Genomic DNA, 19,925 nt, shown 5'->3' with positions numbered 1-19,925 from the left:
TAATCTGAAAAAGTGAAATAAGATCAACAATTAAAGTAAATAAAAGAGTTAAAGCATCTCTTCTGCTTAATATAATTTGAGTCCCAAGGCACAGGGCGTATGTGAAGTCACTAGAGAAATGACAAATGCTCAATCTGATCCGTCCATGAGTAATGCCTTTTCCCAGATGCTAGCATTCATTTGAACCCTGCCCTTTAATTGTATATAAATAATGAATCAGCTGCTGGTGGCCGGGCAGACCCTTCCTTCAGAATGCTGCTCCTCATGTCATCATCAAGTGAAGGCGGCAGCGCGTGGCGTGTCTGACATGCTGAATGCGCCACTCTGTGAAGAGGGCAGACTGGCCGTGTTCCCCAAACAGCGATCTATCCACACTGTCGTTCTCCTGAGGGACTTTTAATTTGGGTTTTTCTGGCTGGTTGTGCTGGGAAAAGCAGAATGTGGCATGGACTTTGAAAGGAAGTCACTGTGTCTAGCAGACACTTCAAGAAGCAGGGGTCGGTGGGAAGAGCCTTCAGGTCGCTGTGAAATCCTCTAAGAACTCTGGCCAGCAGTCACAGCCCAGCTTCAGATTTGATGACTCAGTTTTAACTTGTGGTCAAATCAAGGTTTATATCATGCAAGGAAATCAAGGTTTACAGCACGCAGAACTGAAAACCGGGTCCTCATTAGATCTGCCAAACTCCTACAGCTTGCAAAGGGGCGAGGGACAACAGTCTCTGCTGTCGGGTCCCAGGGGACAAGCAGAGGGGACCCAAATGGGGACCACTTGCAGCCAGGGATGTACAGAGGGAGAGGGAATCATGGGAGGCAGCCCGCCGGCACATCTGAGTGAGTGGACCACAACCAGGGTCTCTCCCACTCTCTTTCCTCTCACTGTCTTAAAGCTATCATTTGAGACTCCTCACGTGCGAGGCAGTTTATACACATCTCATTTAATCTTGCAATAACCAGTGGGGATAGGTATTGTGATCCTAAATTACCAATGACAAAATCCAAGTATGGGCAGCTTAAATGACTGGCCTGAGACTGCACAGCGAACAGGAGTTATTTTCCACATAAATGACTTAATGTTTACAGTTGTATCTGAGCACACAGTGACTGTAAAAGAAAAATGGTTGAATGGTAAACAAACAAAGCCATAGCTAAGTGCATCCTCCCATGTTAAACTTGAGAATGCTGGGTGTTACTTTCCACCTCACAAAACAGAAGCATGGTGGCCAGCTGGGGAGAGGAAGAGGGCAGAGGCTGGTGGATTACCTGTCCCCAGGAGGCCAAGTGAGTGTGCGGCAGGGGAGCCGGGCCTGGAAACTGGGCTGTGGGTAAGATGGATATACACATACTTTGAACTCTGAGATCTGATGACTGTGGCTCAAATTTTATCTGGATCTAATAGAGTACATCTTTTCTTCAATAATATTTAGCGCATCATTTTCCATTTTCAAGGAGAAAGTGGAAACATAAAATTGTAGTCTTGATATCCATTGTATTAAAATAACAGTAACTGTGGCATGTAAAACACTATGAGAGGTGGAGAAAGAGCTAGAATCAAGGGTGGCTATTCAGGCAGGGCCTGATGGTCCTCCACGTCTTGGTGGAATTGTCTTGGAATGGGTTTTCAGCATGCAGGCTCAGAAATCTGATTTTAGCTGACCACCCAGAAAATTCAGACCTAAACCTAAACTTACACACAATACTTGGTTGATACATCAACTAGAATGACAATTAAGTGATATGCAATGCAGGGGTAAGGGATTCTTTCTATATCTGAAACATTTGATGTCATAACCCAGTACTTTACTTGTTGGGGTCAAGGGGCTAGAAACGGGGGACCAACCAAACAGAAGATTGACTGGTACACGCGGAGAAAGATCAGGATGTTCACAGGAAACTGCCCACTTCTCGCCCCTGCTGCCCAAATGGGCAGGACTGCTTTGTCCCAGTGCCCTGTAAGCCACGGCTTGGCTGCACGATGATGCACCCTTGACCTAAGGGGAGCCAAGCCGCAGATATGTCAAGTGATGAGCTGGGCCCTCTCTGTCCTCCTCCTGAGAATGGCAGGCAATGAGGGAACGAGGGGTTCAGCAGAAGCCGGCGATGCCAAAATGTCACAATGTGAGTAGCATGATGCGCCTACTGTGTGCAAACCAGAACTGTGAGGAGCCAGCAAGCAAAAGGAGGAGGTCAGCCAGCAGGGAGGGGAGGATGAAGCGGACATGCAAAGAGAAGCGGCGACCGGAGACACAGAGACAACGCTCGTGGAGAGGGATGCAGAGTCTAGGCCTTACAGCAGCCCTGTTCCTGGCCACTTCCACCGGCAGCCCCACGAGACATCTTTTCCTTAAGGGAACCGAGTGACATTCCACTCTAGAAACCAAAGAGCGTTCTAGAAGACAGCATTTTATACAGGTTGGAGTAAAGCCTGGCTCTCTCTTTTAAAGACAGGGATCTCGCTGTGTTGCCCAGGCTGGCCTTGGACTCCTGGCCTCAAGCAATTCTTCTGCCTCAGCCTCCTGAGTAGCTGGGATGCCCACCAAGCCTGACTCTTCATGCGCCCTCAATGGCATATGATCCCCGTGTTTGGATGTCCCTCAGCCTTAGGACACTGAGTAGGCAACACTGGCCTCTGTGCACCCACAAATCTTAGAGGCATGTCACGGGACACACAGTCACAAGTGCTCTCTTGAGATGTGATCTATTTCAGCATATGGTTTTTCTCACATTTTTGTTGATTCTTATTAAGTGCAACTATGGTGAAGATGATGTTCTCTGTTCCTGTATACAAACTTGGGGGGGGGCTTACAAATCTGGGACTTAAACCTCATTGTGACCTTATTACAAAAATAAAATGCATTAATTCAAGACATATTTATCTACCACACATAATGTGCCGGGACTATGCTAGGTGTTACTGAACAAATGGTCTCTTGTCCCCAAAAAGCCTGCAGTGAAGTGGAAGATAAAGGCAGTAAGAAGTCAAGGACTGCCCAGAGCACACCTGTGATTACACAAGCCGGGGACCAGGTATATACCAAGGGGCACCTCACCCATTATTGGGTGGGAGTGGGCAGTGGGGAAGCTTTCAGATAAAGTGATGGCTGAGCTGAAACCAAAGAAAAAGGTGGAGGTGAGCTGAAGAAAGGAGAAAGAAGGTAGAGAATGCTCCAGCCACAAGAAAGGGCATGTGCATTCCAAAGGCACAGCCTGCGACTGTTCTGAGGCAGGTGGGGGAGAGGCAGTCTCACATGAAGCTCAGGTTTCTACACTCACAGGGCAAGGGCAAGGGCAAGGGCAAGGAGGTCTCGGGCCTATGTGAGTGGGGAGCTGGAGCGAAAGCCTCTGGTGAGGCTGTGAAGGGCAAGGGTCTACCCCCGAGTACAGGGAGGCAACGAGCAAGCTCTGTCCAGACTTTGAGAGAGAAAAAGAAAGTTTCTTAGAAAACTCTAAATGCGGCCGGGCATGGTGGCTCTCACCTGTAATCCCAGCACTTAGGGAGGCCGAGGTGGGCAGATTCACTCTAAGTTAGGAGTTTGAGACCAGCCTGGCCAACATGGCCAAACCCCATCTCTACTGAAAATACTAAAATTAGCCAGGTGTGGTGGTGCACACCTGTAATCCCAGCTACTTGGGAGACTGGGGCAGGAAAATCGCTTGAACCTGGGAGGCAGAGGTTGCAATGAGCCAAGATCATGCCACTGCACTCTGGCCTGGGAGACAGAGCGAGACTCCATCTAAAAAAAAAAAAAAAAAATTAAATGCTTCGCCTGCACCTCACAGAGGTTTGGAATCCAAGGTTGTACCAATGCATAAAACTGTAAGTGAGCAGCAGCATTGCTGTTGACACTCCTGGCCTCCAGACAGAGGGAAATGCAGAATGAGTTTGAAAGGATGCCTTGAAACCTGGGCCACGACAGATTCTCACAGAAAAAAGAAAAGAAAAGAAAAGAAAAGAAAAACAGGCCTGCTAGAGATGAGCTCATATTTAAAATAATGAAATACATACAATGACCCAGCAAATACCAGAGGCAGCGGACTCAGGAGCTGCAGGGTGAGACGCCCCTTGCGGATGGCAATGGACAGCAAAGTAAGTGTGCTTAAAATGAACAAGGAAGAATTCAATGCACCAGGAAAGTAACAGACTGATTTCAAAAAGAACCAAATAGAACTTACAGAAATTAAACATATAGTATCTTGTATTAGTCTGTTCTTATACTGCTAATAAAGACATACCTGAGACTGGGTAATTTATAAAGGAAACAGGTTTATTGGACTCACAGTTTCACATGGCTGGGGAGGCCTCACAATCATATTTTGGGGCAGGGAAGAGAGGAGAGAGAGAATGGAAGGGAGAGGAACATCTTGATTCTTAAAATAGAGAGGGGGTACGAAGTAAATTATTGATAATAGCTGTTTTAAATCTTAGGGGAAGGCAGAGAAAACAAATTCTTGGCAAATGTCTTTACCACACTCAAGATGAAGAGGAACACTATTATTTCAACATTTTAACCTAAAGACTACTGCTAATGGGGACAAATGTCATTCTTCAGCCTGTGAACAAATCAGAAAATCTCTCCTAGGGCTATGCCACAGAAATGTCAATGCTGACTAGATTTCAATTATACTCCTTACACACACACACTTTTGGGATAAGCACCAAAAGCTATCTTTAAAAGGGAGCTGGAAGAAGACTCAGTAATTTGCCTTCGGGGAATAACAGAGAAGACAGCAGTACATCTCATCCTTCAGGTCTCAACTGAGACGTGACCTTCCCCGATAAGGCCTGCCTGAGTTCGTTAACCAGTGATTTTTTAAAATAATAATGTCCAGTGTTCATCAAGACTGCAAGCTTAAAGCAAGGGCAGAGATCACATCTTCCGTTCACTGCTGGCACATAATAGGCAGGTATGAATGTATGGTTGGTAAAAGAATAAATCTGAGACAGTTTTTTCTCTGGTCTGTTACTTCACCTGAAGGAACTGAAGGAAGCACTTCTTCAGTAAATAGCCAGAGGTCTCATACTGAGCCCTGAAGTTCATTTCAGATTCAGTTTGACAATCAGAATTTAGCACAGTCCATCAACTAATGCACCTAAAAATGATGCCTTCAAATTAAGGAAAAAAAGTATTGCAGACAAAGTATTTACAGATGAAACGAGAATATCCTACTGAGTTACAGACATGAGACCTTAGCAGGAACTGGCCTGCAGGGCAGTCAGACGTACAGACACAAAAGTCAAGGACTGCAAAAGCTGGCCGTGAGGACCGTCTCATCTTAGTGCTGACCGCTACTGTATGGGGCTGTTATTTTCAGTTGGTTGATGTAATGAAAAGGGCCCTAGATATCCGTAAAATTGATTCCCAGCCATATTTATCTGGTTCTTCAGGTTTACTTCTGAGAATTTGGACTATCATCTCTGAACCACAGAATCTCTGACCTGGAGGCTTTTATTATTAACTGGAGACTTTAAAAGTTAGTGAAGCCACACTTTTTTTCTGGAGAAAGTGATGGTTCAAGAGCTTGAATGACAGTCAGGAGTGAACCTACATCCCACAGTGCTCCCTTCATTATCCCCACACTGGTGGGGCTCTGAGGCTTGAAGAGTCTTGTTGAATCCCAGTGATTCTCACCGATTTGAGGCCACAGCGCGCTCTCTCTCTTTTTCTCTGTGTGTGTGTGTGGTGGCGGGGGTGGGGGGATAGGCAACAATATCCCTTGTCCTCCTTCATTCAGTTTTGCTACTATAACATTTCTGTCCAAAAGGAAGTGCCAAAAAGTGCTGATAGTGGTTTCTCAAATTAAACAAGGTTATTTTTAATTTCTATCAATTTAAGAAGGCACCCATTTATAACACAACTGTTGGGAAACAAGAAGAATTCTCCTTTGGTGAGTTGTGCCATGCCTTTGTTTAACATGGCTGGTGTATTTCAATGGTTACATCATATTTACTAAGTATTAAGATCTGGGTAATAACAAGCTTTAGTGTAATGATGTTTGTTGAATCCATTTTTTTTTAATTAGCAAAGTAAAATGTTTCAAAATTATAGATTTAATAGGCTGGGCGCAGTGGCTCATGCCTGTAATCCCACCACTTTGGGAGGCTGAAGCAGGCGGATCACCTGGGGTCAGGAGTACAAGACCAGCCTGGTCAACATGCCGAAACCCCCTCTCTATTAGAAATTCAAAATTAGCTGGGCGTGGTGGCACACACCTGTAGTCCCAGCTACTCGGGAGGCTGCGACATGACAATTGCTTGAGCCTGGAAGGCAGAGGTTGCAGTGAGCCAAGATCACACCACTGCACTCCAGCCTGGTTGACAGGTGAGAAACTGTCTCAAAAAAAAAAAAAAAAAAATGGATTTATAGAAATTCTACTTGGAAGGTGCATTATGTTTCATATAACTCGTTTATTTATTTTATAGAATGAATGCTGAGGCTCAAGCAACACAAAATTTAAAAGATTGGGAATCACCAGCTCAGAGGCCTTAGGCAAGTGGCATAAAACACATGCGTTCCCTCCACACATTACTGGGCTTGACCGTTCTTTAGACAAATGAATGAGGAAAAAGTCATGAGTTTTTTTGTTTCTAAAGTGAAGGTTTCTCAGTATATGAACTCTGAAAGTCATTCCACGAGGTGCTGAGTTTACCCCCTCGCCAGGAGGTCTGGAATGAATGCCTCCAGTGTCAGGGTAAATTATAACATGGGCGGGAGGCTCAGGTCAGACCCCAACCCAGAGGTGACAGAGGCTGGGAGAAGGAAGGGTGAGGGGCTGGGGAGGTGGGCACGGGGCGGGGGTCTCACCCATCAGTGGAGGTTTATGCACTGTCCCACCGTGGACACTGGGGCGTTAGGACAGGGCCTGTGCCTCAGAGGTAGAATTCAATTTCCTGTTCCTTTTTACACGGTGGCAACTCCCTTCTCATTGGGATCAGCTGTAGGAAAATTTGGGGTTTACATTCTGAGGCTGACAGGAGTTCTCAGACTTTTATCTGATCTTCACTCTTTCGGGCACCAAGCTGCTAGGACAAAGGCTAAAATATACCTGGAGGGGAAGTATACGGATGCGTCAAGGAGTCTTCAGGGAGGAAAACTAGGAAAGGGCACATTTAGCCTAACTATGGATTCCGTTACTAGGTTTATTTAAACCAAAATCCCACAATAAAATGATTACACTTCATCTTTTGAGGATGATTCCTCTGTAGTATGAACGAAAGCATGACATACTACACTTCCCATGTGGCATACTGTGGAGGTTTCTCTTCGATATTTAACAGTGATCAATGCTTTCACAGCCCCCATTAAATACAAACTTAGCTTTTTTATTTTAGATTACCTTGATGTTTTTGATCGACAAAATTACACTATCCTTGATTCCTATCCGCCACTTGATCTGTCTGTGGCTGCTGTTTCTTCTAATCTTCAAACTTATACTCCACTTCCTTGAATTTCAGCTGCCCTTTTCCAACTTGTCATGGAGAAGTGGTGTAGTTATCTTGTTATTCATGCCCTGTACGCATCCAATGTGGGAGTACTGTTTTGATTTTTAAGAAACCACCTTTTTCAGAGAAGATAAATGGACTGTTTTGATGTATTCCTTCCCTCTTTCCTTCCTTCCTATATTTATTGATCATTAGTTATGTGAGTGGTGCTGTTTCACGGGACAAGGAATATACAAAGCAAACATAAAACATGATCTCTGCCCACAGGAGCGTATAGTCTTGTTGGGAAGACAAGATGCCCTAATATAAACAGCATGACCGTACATCCCGATCTGCCCAGGAAAGTTCAAGTTTAAAGCGCCTGTTTTCCCAGTGAGATAATTAACAGCACCATACCGACTCTCGAGAGTGTCCCAGTGTGCACAGTAAATGACATGCTTATCCTCCATCGAAGTCATCAACAGCAAGGCAGAGAGTTAAGATGCCCTGCTAAGCCGTCTAAGGCAGTAAGGGCTACTGGTACTCAGAGAAAGGGGCAATCAGTACAGGTTAGGGCATCTGAAAAAGTCTCACGGTACAGGGGATGAGACTTGGGGTAAACCAGGAAGAATGAGTCAGGCTTGTCTATATAGAGAGGGGAGAGAAGGGCACTGCGGCCCTGTGAACAGCATAACAGAGTCCACAATGAATGAGTGGTGCTTGAGGAACAGTGTAGGCGCTGGGCTGGATCACCTGGGAGGAAGCGCCGGGAAATATGTTCACAAGGAGAGAGAAATTCAAGTTACAGAGTGCTTGGAAAAGGCCAGAGTTCGGATTGAATAGGCCAAGGGGAAGAAAGTAGGAAAACAACGTCCTGAGATTTGGTTTTATGGGTGTTACTAGGCTGTTAGGATACAGTAGTATGAACTGGAAGGAGAAAGGAGGGTTAGGGAGGACATTTCAAGAGTGTTTTTGCAGAATTTCAAGGACAGAGTGATGCACAGCTGGACCAGGATGCTGTCAAAGAAGCCAAAGGGCGCTGAATGAGAGAGGAGGGACAAAAGGAGTTGATAGGGCCAGGTAGTTAAGCAGGGTGAGTCGCAAAGAAAAAAAGGCATTCAAGGTGTTTCTGAGTTTTCAAACTTGAAGAGTTAGTTGATGCCTCTGCTAAAAATAATGTAGTCGCAAGCGGGTATCAGTGTTAGGTGGCCTATGCCACCACCAAGGTGACTGCTGTGTGGGTAAGCAGGGCTACCGCTGACTCTTCAGAAAGAGGCCAGCACAGGCCCCATGCCCTGCAGGAAACTTGAATGTCCTATATATCTCCTGGTCTCCACTGTCCTGCCTTCATTTCTAATTGGGATTTGCCCCCATGTAGTTGTACCTGGCTAAGTGGATTCAAAATGGTATGTGCAGTGATAAAGAGGTGTTGGGAGGAAGGTGGTTAAAATAATGAAGATTGGATTTACTCTGTGATCCAAGGGGCAGGGCTGATAGAAGGATACTAGGGTTGAGTATAAAAGGGTTTCTGAGGAATACTATCAGCTGACCATGGAGAGGTGTCAAAATCCAACCAAGAGTAGGATGCAAGAAACATGAGTTGGAAACACAGTCCATACAGCAGAAGACTTAACTGGAGGGAGCAGTCAGAGGGAAGACCTGATTAATTCCAAAAAGGAGCGCCTCTCTCTCTGCTAAGCGTTTTTTACAGACAGGTATAGCCGTGCTTTGCTCTTATACAAAAATGTCTGACAGGCAGCCAAAATCGATTACAGCTTTCCGTTAATTTTAAATGAAGGTTATAGAATTATTATTATTATTATTATTATTTTTGAGACGGATTCTCACTCTGTCACCAGGCTGGATGGCAGTGGTGTGATCTCGGCTCACTACAACCTCCACCTCCTGGCTTCTCCTGCCTCAGCCTCCCGGCTTCTCCTGCCTCAGCCTCCCGAGCAGCTGGGACTACAGGCACGTGCCCCCATGCCCAGCTAATTTTTCTATTTTTAGTAGAGACGGGGTTTCACCATGTTGGCCAGGATGGTCTCAATCTCTTGACCTCATGATCTGCCCACCTCAGTCTCCCAAAGTGCTGGGATTACAGGCGTGAGCCACCGTGCCTGGCCAAAAGTTATGAATTTTTAAGGGGTTTTCTTATTGGAAGCTTGCATACACTCTTAGTTTTTTTGTGAGTATTCCATGATCATTTGCAATGCACTTTTAGGGCAGAAATACTAGCAAATACCAATTCCTGAGTCTTTCAGATTTTTGATGCACACCTGGTAGGAGATAGTCAATACTTGCTATGGAACTGAATTGAAACATTTGCTAGATTACCGGCACCAATTGTAGGTCCAGAAGAAAAGGTACCAGGAATGCGATCTGACTGATTCTGAACTTATTAAGCAATTCTGCTTCCCCACAAGAGGAGAGAAAACAGGAGGATGTGGCATTACCTTAGGATGCTGGTGAGCAACTTCGATGAGCCAAACAATTCAGGGAGTTAAATAAAGAAGAGATGGGCTACGCAGAAAACATTGCTTTCTATTTTCAGGGCCACAGCTGGCCCATGTGGAGGCACTGTTCAGATTAAAAAGGTGTCTTTCCGCAAGACACTGTACTTTCAGCTGCAGGAAAACTGTCACAATAAATATACAAATCCAAAGTGTCCACAACGGCAACGGTGCCCACAATGTTGTGCAATGCACATTCTACTGCAGTGGCCCTGTTTATGCTCCAGAAACATATCTCTTTTGACAGGAGGCTGTTTTTGTCAATCCTAGTGGTGGTGGTAAAATGCCAGGTTTTGTAAGAATTCAGTAACTGGGAGTTGGAGTTGAATCCTTGCAAGGGAATCCACAACTGGTTCCTGCCCATTATCTGACAGGCTGAAGAAAGATCAATAAGAGACACACCCTTCTTAACAAGTTTCTCCACATTTCCATTTGCTCGTTATGTAGTAAACATATGAATTCACAGTTCTGAGGAGATGAGATCCCTTTTTTGAGCTTATGGAAGGCCGGTGTTGAAGCAGTGGTGAAGCATAGCCTCACTGTGGCCCCAACCGCAGGGATCCGAATTCATCAGGTCTGCGATGGGGCCGAGGTAGCTTTCAGAAGCAACTTTAAGAAGCACAGCTCTGGCTGAAAATGCTTGGAGGTAAACTATATCTGAGTCCATTTCACTGGCATTATATTCATGAAGGCAAACATACTAAGGTAAACAGGTTGCTGAGGACTTAAGATCCACCAGTGAGCATGAGCCTTAAACAGTTCTGGAGGCAAAAGGCTTTCACCCAATGTTTTACTGAATTTAAGTTTCATTAAACATGTTCTGTAGTTAACCTTTTCTATTCTCTCTGCATTTGATATACTTCTCTTCATTCAAGGCCTAGTTCAGACATCATCGATTCTGTGAGGTCTTCCCCTAGTGAGATTTATATCCTCTGTGCTTTCTCCTCCTCCCATCAGGTAATAGACATTTGTCATTTATTTTATTCTGTCTGGAGCATGGCTCTGTTGACATGTCTTACCAGACTGCACATTCCCTAACATCAGGGCCATGCCTTAGTCACTGGCTTGGGACAGTAAATACATTGTTAGTAGAAATTTCACACCTGCTGATGATTTCTAGGTTTACGATATCAATGAAAATATTGCAAAGATTCTGGTGTTCTCATGACTTAATCTAGTATCTGAAAAGCAGCAAAAATCATGTCTTCTGTAACACACTGTTTGGGGAAATGTCAGCTGAACAAGTGTTTCAAATATGCAATCAAAGAGACTTTGGCCAAGAGCTTGCCAAGAAGAGATTCTCCATTTTCTTCAAGACTGTCATGACAAAGTCATATGGAAAATGAAATGGCATTTGTTTAGTGATCCGTAAGTAAGATCTATGCTGGAGTCTGGAAGTGCCTTCTTCCACCTTGGTGATGTGGGTGGCTATTCCGTCTAGTCCTGGTGAGGCACTGTAGCCATGTCTGAAACCTGGACCCTTGTGTCACATAACACACAAAAAAAGAGTTAAATGCCCAAGGTTCAAAGAATGAGGGCAGCTGAGACAAGGCTACCTTCCTTCTCACTGATTCCAGGAGAGGTGGAGCAGCCTTCAGAAAACTCGGTGATGGTGAGAAACAGCTGAAGGAGCCCAGGCTTCACAGGGGTTGTTGTGTATAGTTGATACCCATTAACCCCGTCATCGCTGTTGGCCTCGGGGCCGATATCCGTCATCGCTGTTGGCCTGGGGGCCGATATCTGTCATCGCTGTTGGCCTCGGGGCCGATACCTGTCATCGCTGTTGGCCTCGGGGCCGATACCCATCATAGCTGTTAGACTCGGGGTTGACAGCCATCATCACTGACTCGGGGCCGATCCCGTCATCACTGTTAGCCTCGGGGCTGATACCTGTCATCACTGTTAGCCTCAGGGCCGATACCCGTCATCACTGTTAGCCTTGGGGGAATACCCATCATCACTGTAGGGCCGATCCCGTCATCACTGTCAGCCTCGGGGCCGATGCCCGTCATCACTGACAGCCTCGGGGCCGATACCCGTCATCACTGTCAGCCTCGGGGCCGATACCCGTCATCACTGTCAGCCTCGGGGCCGATACCCGTCATCACTGTCAGCCTCGGGGCCGATCCTGTCATCACTGTCGGCCTTGGGGCCGATACCCGTCATCGGTGTTGGGCTCGGGGCTGATACCCGTCATCGCTGTTGGGCTCGGGGCCGATACCCGTCATCACTGTTGGGCTTGGGTCGATACCCGTCATCGCTGTTGGGCTCGGGTCGATACCCGTCATCGCTGTTGGGCTTGGGTCGATACCCATCATCGCTGTTAAGACTCGGGTTGATACCTGTCATCACTGATGGATTCGGGAGCTCTGACTGTAGGGGCTGCTGCTCCCAGGCGCATCTGAAAGCAATCGGAATCCCCTGTGGCTGTGTGTTCAAAATGCAGATTTCTGGGACTACCCTAAACCTACTGAATCTATCTCTGAGCACGGGACCCAGAAGTCTGAATTTCAAACCAATGCTCCAGGAAATTCTGATGCACACTAAAATATGAGAACCACCGTGGAAGGGGCTGGAAGTAGAGGGCTACACACAGAGAACAGCCAAGATTCCACATGACCTCTTTGTCACTGGGCCTTCATAAAACGTGGGAAAATACAAACGACAACAACAACTAGGTGAGAGTTACAAACACAGCCGAGAGGCAAGCAATATTTCTGATGTAATTATACTGATGTTATGTATCATGTAATTATATCCTGTTTTAAGCAGATCGGATGTGAAAATATGAACAAGTAAATTAACAGGTGATCAGTCATCTTCCCAAAGATTCTTTCAGCATCCATCACTTTGGTTCTGACTGCCAAACATTTAAACTAGAATTTGATTTACATACAACTTTGGAACACAAGCTATATCAAATGTTTACTCCCAAACTCTTTCCTTGTGGTTCTATGTACTGAAGAGTCTCAGAAGTATCTCTTTCTTGACGGAAGGGATCAGACTTCTTTTTTCCTCCCAAGCACAATGGAGCTGATTCTCACTATCTTCAAGAAAAGACCTGCCCTGACACTAGTAAAAAAACTGATGTATAGCTATATTTTAAAAAGAAAATCACTTTGAATATGCTTTGCATAAACAACTGACTGGTCATCTGAAATCATTTATATGTCCTAGCAGAATTTATAAAGAATCCAAAATGCTAGAGTTTAAGATAGAAATTAAAAACTGATAAATCTTTCTTTCCTTTCATATACTCCTTTTAGAAAGACTGAAGTGTTTAGCGTGCTGCAAAATGGCATGGGAGTCAGACAGGCCTTGGGTGAAGTCCTGATTCCACTACTTACTAGCTGTTTAAATTAAATGGGGTTACTTAATTTCCCATGGCCTCAGTGTCCTCTCCTATAAATGGAAATAAAATAATCAACATTGGAGGGGTACTCAAATCCAAGCTAATGTTTTAACCTTGTTCTTATAAGGAGTTCTGAGAACACAGATAAGTTACTATCAAGAAATAAAGAAACCGGATGCAAATTCCACCCCAACCATATTAATTTAAATCTACGTGAGATCAAATAGAAAACAGCTATTCACTTTTTTTGATTAAATCCTAATGGAAACAGAGATACTATAAAATGACAAATATGGACCCTACAGGTATCTAGAGGCACAAGAATAAAACAAGAGGTTTTGGTGGTCATTTCTGCAGAGCCTGTGAAAGTGTGACAGCAAAAGTGGCCAGGCACCCATTCTAATCTTGTAAGAGGCACAGTTATTTTTTTGGAGGGCTACCAAGGAGTGCTCCCTCCCAGAGAAGTTTTGATACCTGTGGCTGTCCAGACAGACTATCAAGGCTGGCCTCTCAGGAGAGTGGCAGTTTGTGCTGCGTGGAGTGAACTAAGAACCCCCGACAAGGTCTTCACTTGACATGCATATGTAATTTCCACTGAATGCAAGAAGATTCAAGACTCCAGGACAGTTTAATAGTAATAAAACTTTCTCAACTCATCACTATGAAGTTGAATTAAAAATCCTACAATGGGGGCTCTAAAAATTGCTTCATTGCAACTGTATTTTCTGAAGATCATTCAGGGATTCAAAGATTCTATCATATTTAGACAACTCTAACCATGTTAATCTGCATGGTCTACTGAGTATATCACAGCAAGAACTAGATGTGGACCAATTCTAGCCTCAGCAGGTAAGGAAAACATACCTGGGTACTAACCTCCACTCTGGCTATAAAATCAATTCTGAATCAAATTCAAGATACTAAGCTTTATCCCCAGCACTAAAACCTAAGACGCTACTTAGTAGGATCATAAGTTGTTTCTTCTTAGTTACATTCATAATGCTCAGGTGAACGTTTCTAATTAAAAACTCTTTCATCAGCAATACCTTGAGTCATACTTATCAATACATTTAAAAAAAATTATCATTAATTGTTAGTCACCATAATACAGATGAGATTATGTAAAAACTATGATCTCTACAAAAGAGGCTTATATTTTATTTTTAAGATACTGTCATGGGGACTATTAATTACCGGTACAAAAAGCTTTGTCAATAATCCCCAAAACAAACTTTTTTTCAGTCCATTTCTGTTCCTACTTATAAGCATTTTATAGATTTTCATTCATCTTTTTTCCCATTGTTGTTTTAACCAATCTAATAATCACTTTTGTTTGAAACAAAATTGAACTCCTACTGTTATTTTCATTTCTGAGATTTTGTAAAATTAACCAGTCTTCATACGTTCCTAGAAAATAGGACTTTTCAAATTAATACACTATTGGGACATTATCCCACAAGAGATCGAGTAAGAAAGACTGTATATTTAATATTTACAAAATCGTTTCCAAGGGGTGGTAGACAGTAATAATAGCAAGGATAGCCTTGGCACTATTATGCCTAAAGAAACCATTTTATCACTTCCTCATAGTACTCAGATTCAAAAGACTCAGGTTAGGGAATTTTTTTTTTTTTTTTTTTTTTTTGCTATTGGTAGAGATTTTTTTAAAAAAGAAAAGACCTTCAATTAATAGCTACTTCTGAAAATCACTTTGTATTGTAATATGTGGGTTAACCCACTTTTAACTAAGGAAAATATAGTAAAGAAAAAATGTATTAGGAAGTTAAGAGAGTTGCATTCAAATTTATATTCAATTTTGGTTTCTATGTTTTAGCTTTCATTGGCATTTTATTAACTGGTAGAAATTTACAACAATGTTTCAATGTCAGTCATTCCAGATTAGTTATTCAAGAAGATGTGAGGATGGATGTTTAGTACTAGACCCAGTATGTCAATAAATTAACATCAAAGTCAAGATGAAAAATAAAAACCTATGCCTCTTCACTCATCCCACGTGCATTTATGGAAATCCTGGTCTGTGGGAAGCTCTCAACAATGTGTGCAGGGTAGGGAAGACTTTCCTTCTACCTTCTGAGGGTTCAGTCGAGTCTATGAAATAAACCAATAGCGGGTAAGTTAACAGGAGAAAAGTACACAGGGGCACCGCAGGAAAGAAGAGTGAGATCTAGAAGCATACATACCCTCTTTATAGGGAGAGGGGAGGGAGGATGGAGCAGACAAATTAGCGGAGAGTAAATGGTTTTGGGGAATGATGAATGGGCCCTCAGAAGAACAGGTGACAGCCCGTGACAAAGTCTCTCTGGGTGTGGTGTCACCTCCAGTGTCCTCTCCTGTGATGAGAGTTAATTCTCCCTGGTTCATGACACTTCCAGGGAGGGAGTTCACAACTGAGTTCCCTTTGGAGGATCAGTCTTTGGGCAGATAAGGGAGTTCAGAGAGAGCCCCTCCCTGCATCTGCTGTTCCCCGGGTGCCTACAATTTGAAATAATCTGCATACCAAAGCAGCATTTCTTAAGGAAGCATCTCCTGAGCTCTTTCAAGAGCAACAGGTAATAGAAACATATTTGAGACAAAGCGTGTCCTTAAGAAACTTACAAGAAATTATCAGAATAAGTCATGTAGAAATGTTGACTAGCCAGAATGAATGGAATGTTTTTATAAAAGAGTCCAATCTGATACCACATTCACGTTTGAATAAAAATGGTAAGAATGTACGCCATAATCTTGGAGGAGTGAGATTAGGGTGGCCTTTTTGTTTTCTATACATTTTAAATCATTTCTATTTTAAAATAAATATTATTTTTGTAATCAGGAAAAAAATCAAAATCAAAATATATGTCCATGAATAAACACTGCAAATAAAAACACTGCAAATAAAGAAATGTAAACTATTTGTTGATTTAGGTTGTTGGTGGCTTATGGGATTTCCATCTGTTTTAAAGTGACTGGGTTGTTATTACAGAATTTTAATAGATTTAATTCAATAACAAAAGTGTATGGAAATTTTAAGTTCTTCAACTGGAATAATCTACTTTATTATATATTGGGAGCAAAGACCTCATTGCCATTTTTATAGAGTAGAGCAGTGAAGGAAATGAAGGTGTGTCCTCTATTTGTAATATACTTTTTCTTTTTTTTTTTGAGACCAAGTCTGGCTCTGTTGCCCAGGCTGGAGTGCAGTGGTACGATCTTGGCTTACTGAAACCTCCGCTTCCCAGGTTCAAGTGAGTCTCCTGTCTCAGCTTCCCAAGTAGCTGGGACTACAGGTGTGCACCACCACGCCTGGCTAATTTTTTTGTATTCTTAGTAGAGACAGGGTTTCACCATGTTGGCCAGGCTGGTCTTGAACTCCTGACCTGCGGTGATCCACCCGCCTCAGCCTCCCAAAGTGCAGGGATTACAGGTGTGAGCCACCACGCCTGGCCTGTAATACGTTTTTTCAAACTCTTGCATGATGTCCAGTCTAGATGGAAAATGGCAGAAGAAACCCACATCGATCCACTTGTCACGATCTACTTCGTTACCATCTATTATTAGGATAACTCTTCTACCGTCATTAAAATGGACTATGGTCATTTATGGCTCCCTAATTTCCAAATGCTTTCATAATATTAATATGCTGCCCTGGGGGAAAAAAAGAAAATTAAAACAATTCCTGGCTGTATTTCAGAAAAGCATCAGTAGCCTTGACCTTCCTGTTTTGAGAAGGGTCCCTTCTTCACTTCAGGAAGTCCTACTTACATCACTGACCATTTTTCAAATTTTGTCACGTTGTTTATAGTGTCACTTCAGGCTGAATCATTCTTTTTCAGAAATGGCACAGTTTGTCGTATCTCTCTAGCTTTTCGTATTTAATACAACTCAACTGTCACTTTAAGTGAAAAAATTCTGATGGAGCACGAGAAATTCTCTGTTAATGAAGGCTTATGTCCTTCTGGCCACGAACAAAGGGTGCCTGGTACTTGCTAGTTCCATTTAAATACCGTATTATTTTATAAAGTTAATTGTGGATTTTCAAGCATCCTTCAAACACTATTGAATTCATTTACTCATTTTGCCAGATAATGGGGAACAGAAGGGGGCAGAGAAGGCCCCTCTGAGTCAGTCCCACTTCACAACTGAACAATGCAGGAACTGAGCCACGAAGCCCAGCACCCCTATTGTTATTCCAGTTTTAAGCAAGGCCTGATTCAGAGTTTCATTTTCATGGAGTTGTGTTTAGATTTGAGACTTGGTTTATGTTCTTTTTGGTAAGAACTAAGTACTTCTATTTCCTAAAGTTATATTCATCCGATTGCTGAATATGGATGTTTTAAAGTTAAGAGAAGTAGGTTTAGGATGTGGCACTGCATATAAAGGCAGAGGCGCTCCCACGTGCCCCTTTTTCTTCCCACGTGCGTGGTCACCATAGTGCAGTGGAATACAGACACATGCTCAAAGGAGGTAAAAGGGAGAGACCCACAGTGGTCTCTGCATGGAGCTGGCATGACTCCATGGCACAAAACAAGAGGGAGAAGAGCAGGTCAAGCACATGTGGGGATGCACAGGGTTTGATGTCACAGTAAGGTCACTTAGATTTAACATGTCTTTAGAAGCAACAACCTGGTAAACAACTCTAAACTTTGGAGAGAACCATTTTACTTTATCTTTTTTTTTTTTTTTTAAAGCATCATAGCTTTATTCTCATAACTAAAAATTGAAGTTGAAGTCATATTTTGAGGAAGCTCTTAGTTAGAAATTACAAATTACCTGCATTTTAAAAGTCAAGAAAAAACTTATTTTTGGTTCGGCAGCAGATCAAACTGGCTCTTAATTATCTTAACAAATTAACATTACCTTGAATAATGAATTCTAGTGGTATTTGGGGTGGTGAATTACAGAGCTCAACCCCGAAAGCCATGTGAATGGCTAAATTGCCAATGGCAAATGAAATTGGCCACTAGTCAGTTTACTACAGTTTCAGCTGCATCGTTATGGAATGAAGGCAAAGCTCAACAAAGAACCCACAAAATGAAATGATGCAGACCAACCTTTTATTGCACCCACAATATTTTGGTCTAGTCCTTTCCGGTTGTCATTGAGTCCTCTTTTCCTCTTCCCATTGGGTAAGGAGTTAGCCAAAGTCTTGTCATCAAAAAACGCACACACCAGTTTTCTAAACAGAAGGCTTCCTGAGCGAGTGTAGTTTGACAATATAGAGTCCAGCTGAGATTTAGGCATAAACACATCAAAGCCTTCAGCAAGTTGTACTTCTGGCTACCAAAAGAACATAAATATTTCATTAAAAGCAAGATTTGAAGCATTTGACTTTGGGTACATGAGCAACAAAAAAACATCACTAGCTACTGAAATGTACATCTCCTACAAATGAAAACACGCTTGGCTTTCTTTGTGTGCCAGTATCTGCTATTTATAAAACCAAGGACTAGTTATAACTTACAAAACAAGATGCTCTAATTGCAATATTGAGCCTTGTCAAAAGCAATGGAAAGAAAATAGCCACGAGAAGGCTGGATAACCACAAAATCCTATCATTCTAGAGCTAACAGGGAGTTGAGACTTCTGAATGAAATAGCCTCATTTTATAAACAAAGGAACTAAAGCCCAAAGAGATCATAAAAAAATGATTGAGAAATAATTCAAATGCGCTCAGTGCAGTACGGTTATAGATCACTTTCTCATACACTAAATAACTTAATTTCTTTCACCTAAGGACACAAATACGAGGATACCCCAGAAGACCCCTGATTCCTTCTACTATGCCAGTGGCTTTTAGCTGCGGAGCTATTTTTTTCCCCCAGTGAAAACTTTTGTAAACTAATACATAAAATAAGTAAAAATGATGAGCAGGTTTCCCAGGCTGTTTAAATCCACTCGCCATCCCTAATTTTGGGAGGAAAATGTGACACTATGTCCCAGATCACCCTTGGAAAACCAAGATGCTAGCACACTGCTTCCCTGGCAGGGATTTCCTGACTGGGATAAGGAAGCAGAAGACATCCAAGGCGCCTTTCACCTTGGACGCTATTGCACACGCTTGGCGCTCAGAACGCCTTCTCCAACAGCATGCCATGAGGTTGACAACTCGCCTTTGAATCTTTCAACCCAGTTCATACCTTTTCCTTTGCAAAGCCTTCCAAATGAACTGATCTCCTAACTCCTTGCTGCCCATGGAGGTGGCTACAACTCTGTTCCTGCTGTTCATTTAGCAGACATATGATTCTATTTCTTACACTGTAGTAGAATTATTTATTAGTTTGCAGCCCTTCCTGATCCCAAAGCTCAGACTTTATAGCTCTAGGATCTGGCATACAGCAGGCACTCAGTAACTTCTTGTGGAATAGACTAAAGTTCATTAGTCATAACCTGCACTACTAAGTCATTTAGTTTATTGTTGGTTATGACATGGTAGCTGTAAAATAATAACTTTAATATGAAGAAATGCAACTGGTAAACTGTTACTAGGAAAAAAGTCTGACGAAAACCTCACTGAATTAAGATGCTATCGAAGCTGATTCTTAGATCTCCTATTTATCACTTTACAAAACTGGCCCTGCTTTACAGTTTCTAAATCACATCAGAAATGTGAGGATTCGGGATTAATTTCTCTCCTGGATAGTAA

General features: G+C 42.9%; 1 protein-coding gene across 23 annotated transcripts in view; it reads right to left on the bottom strand.

Moving 5' to 3' along the window:
- BEND7 (BEN domain containing 7) overlaps nucleotides 1–19,925 on the bottom strand; it is an 85,931-nt gene that overhangs the window by 19,032 nt on the left and 46,974 nt on the right. For 20 of the 23 annotated variants that reach the window (XM_031652504.1, XM_031652485.1, XM_031652487.1 and 17 more), the window contains one exon: nucleotides 18,334–18,559. In XM_031652504.1, coding sequence (XP_031508364.1) covers nucleotides 18,334–18,559 — 226 coding nt within the window. Of the gene's footprint in view, nucleotides 1–18,323; nucleotides 18,560–19,925 lie in introns of those variants that run through there. The other 3 variants (XR_004177092.1, XM_031652506.1, XM_031652507.1) reach the window with 2 other exon arrangements.

This window comes from Papio anubis, chromosome 11, assembly GCF_008728515.1.
Source record: "Papio anubis isolate 15944 chromosome 11, Panubis1.0, whole genome shotgun sequence".
Taxonomy (NCBI): domain Eukaryota; kingdom Metazoa; phylum Chordata; class Mammalia; order Primates; family Cercopithecidae; genus Papio; species Papio anubis.
The sequence above is the reverse complement of the archived record's forward strand: the minus strand, read 5'-3'. Positions and strand labels throughout refer to the sequence as shown.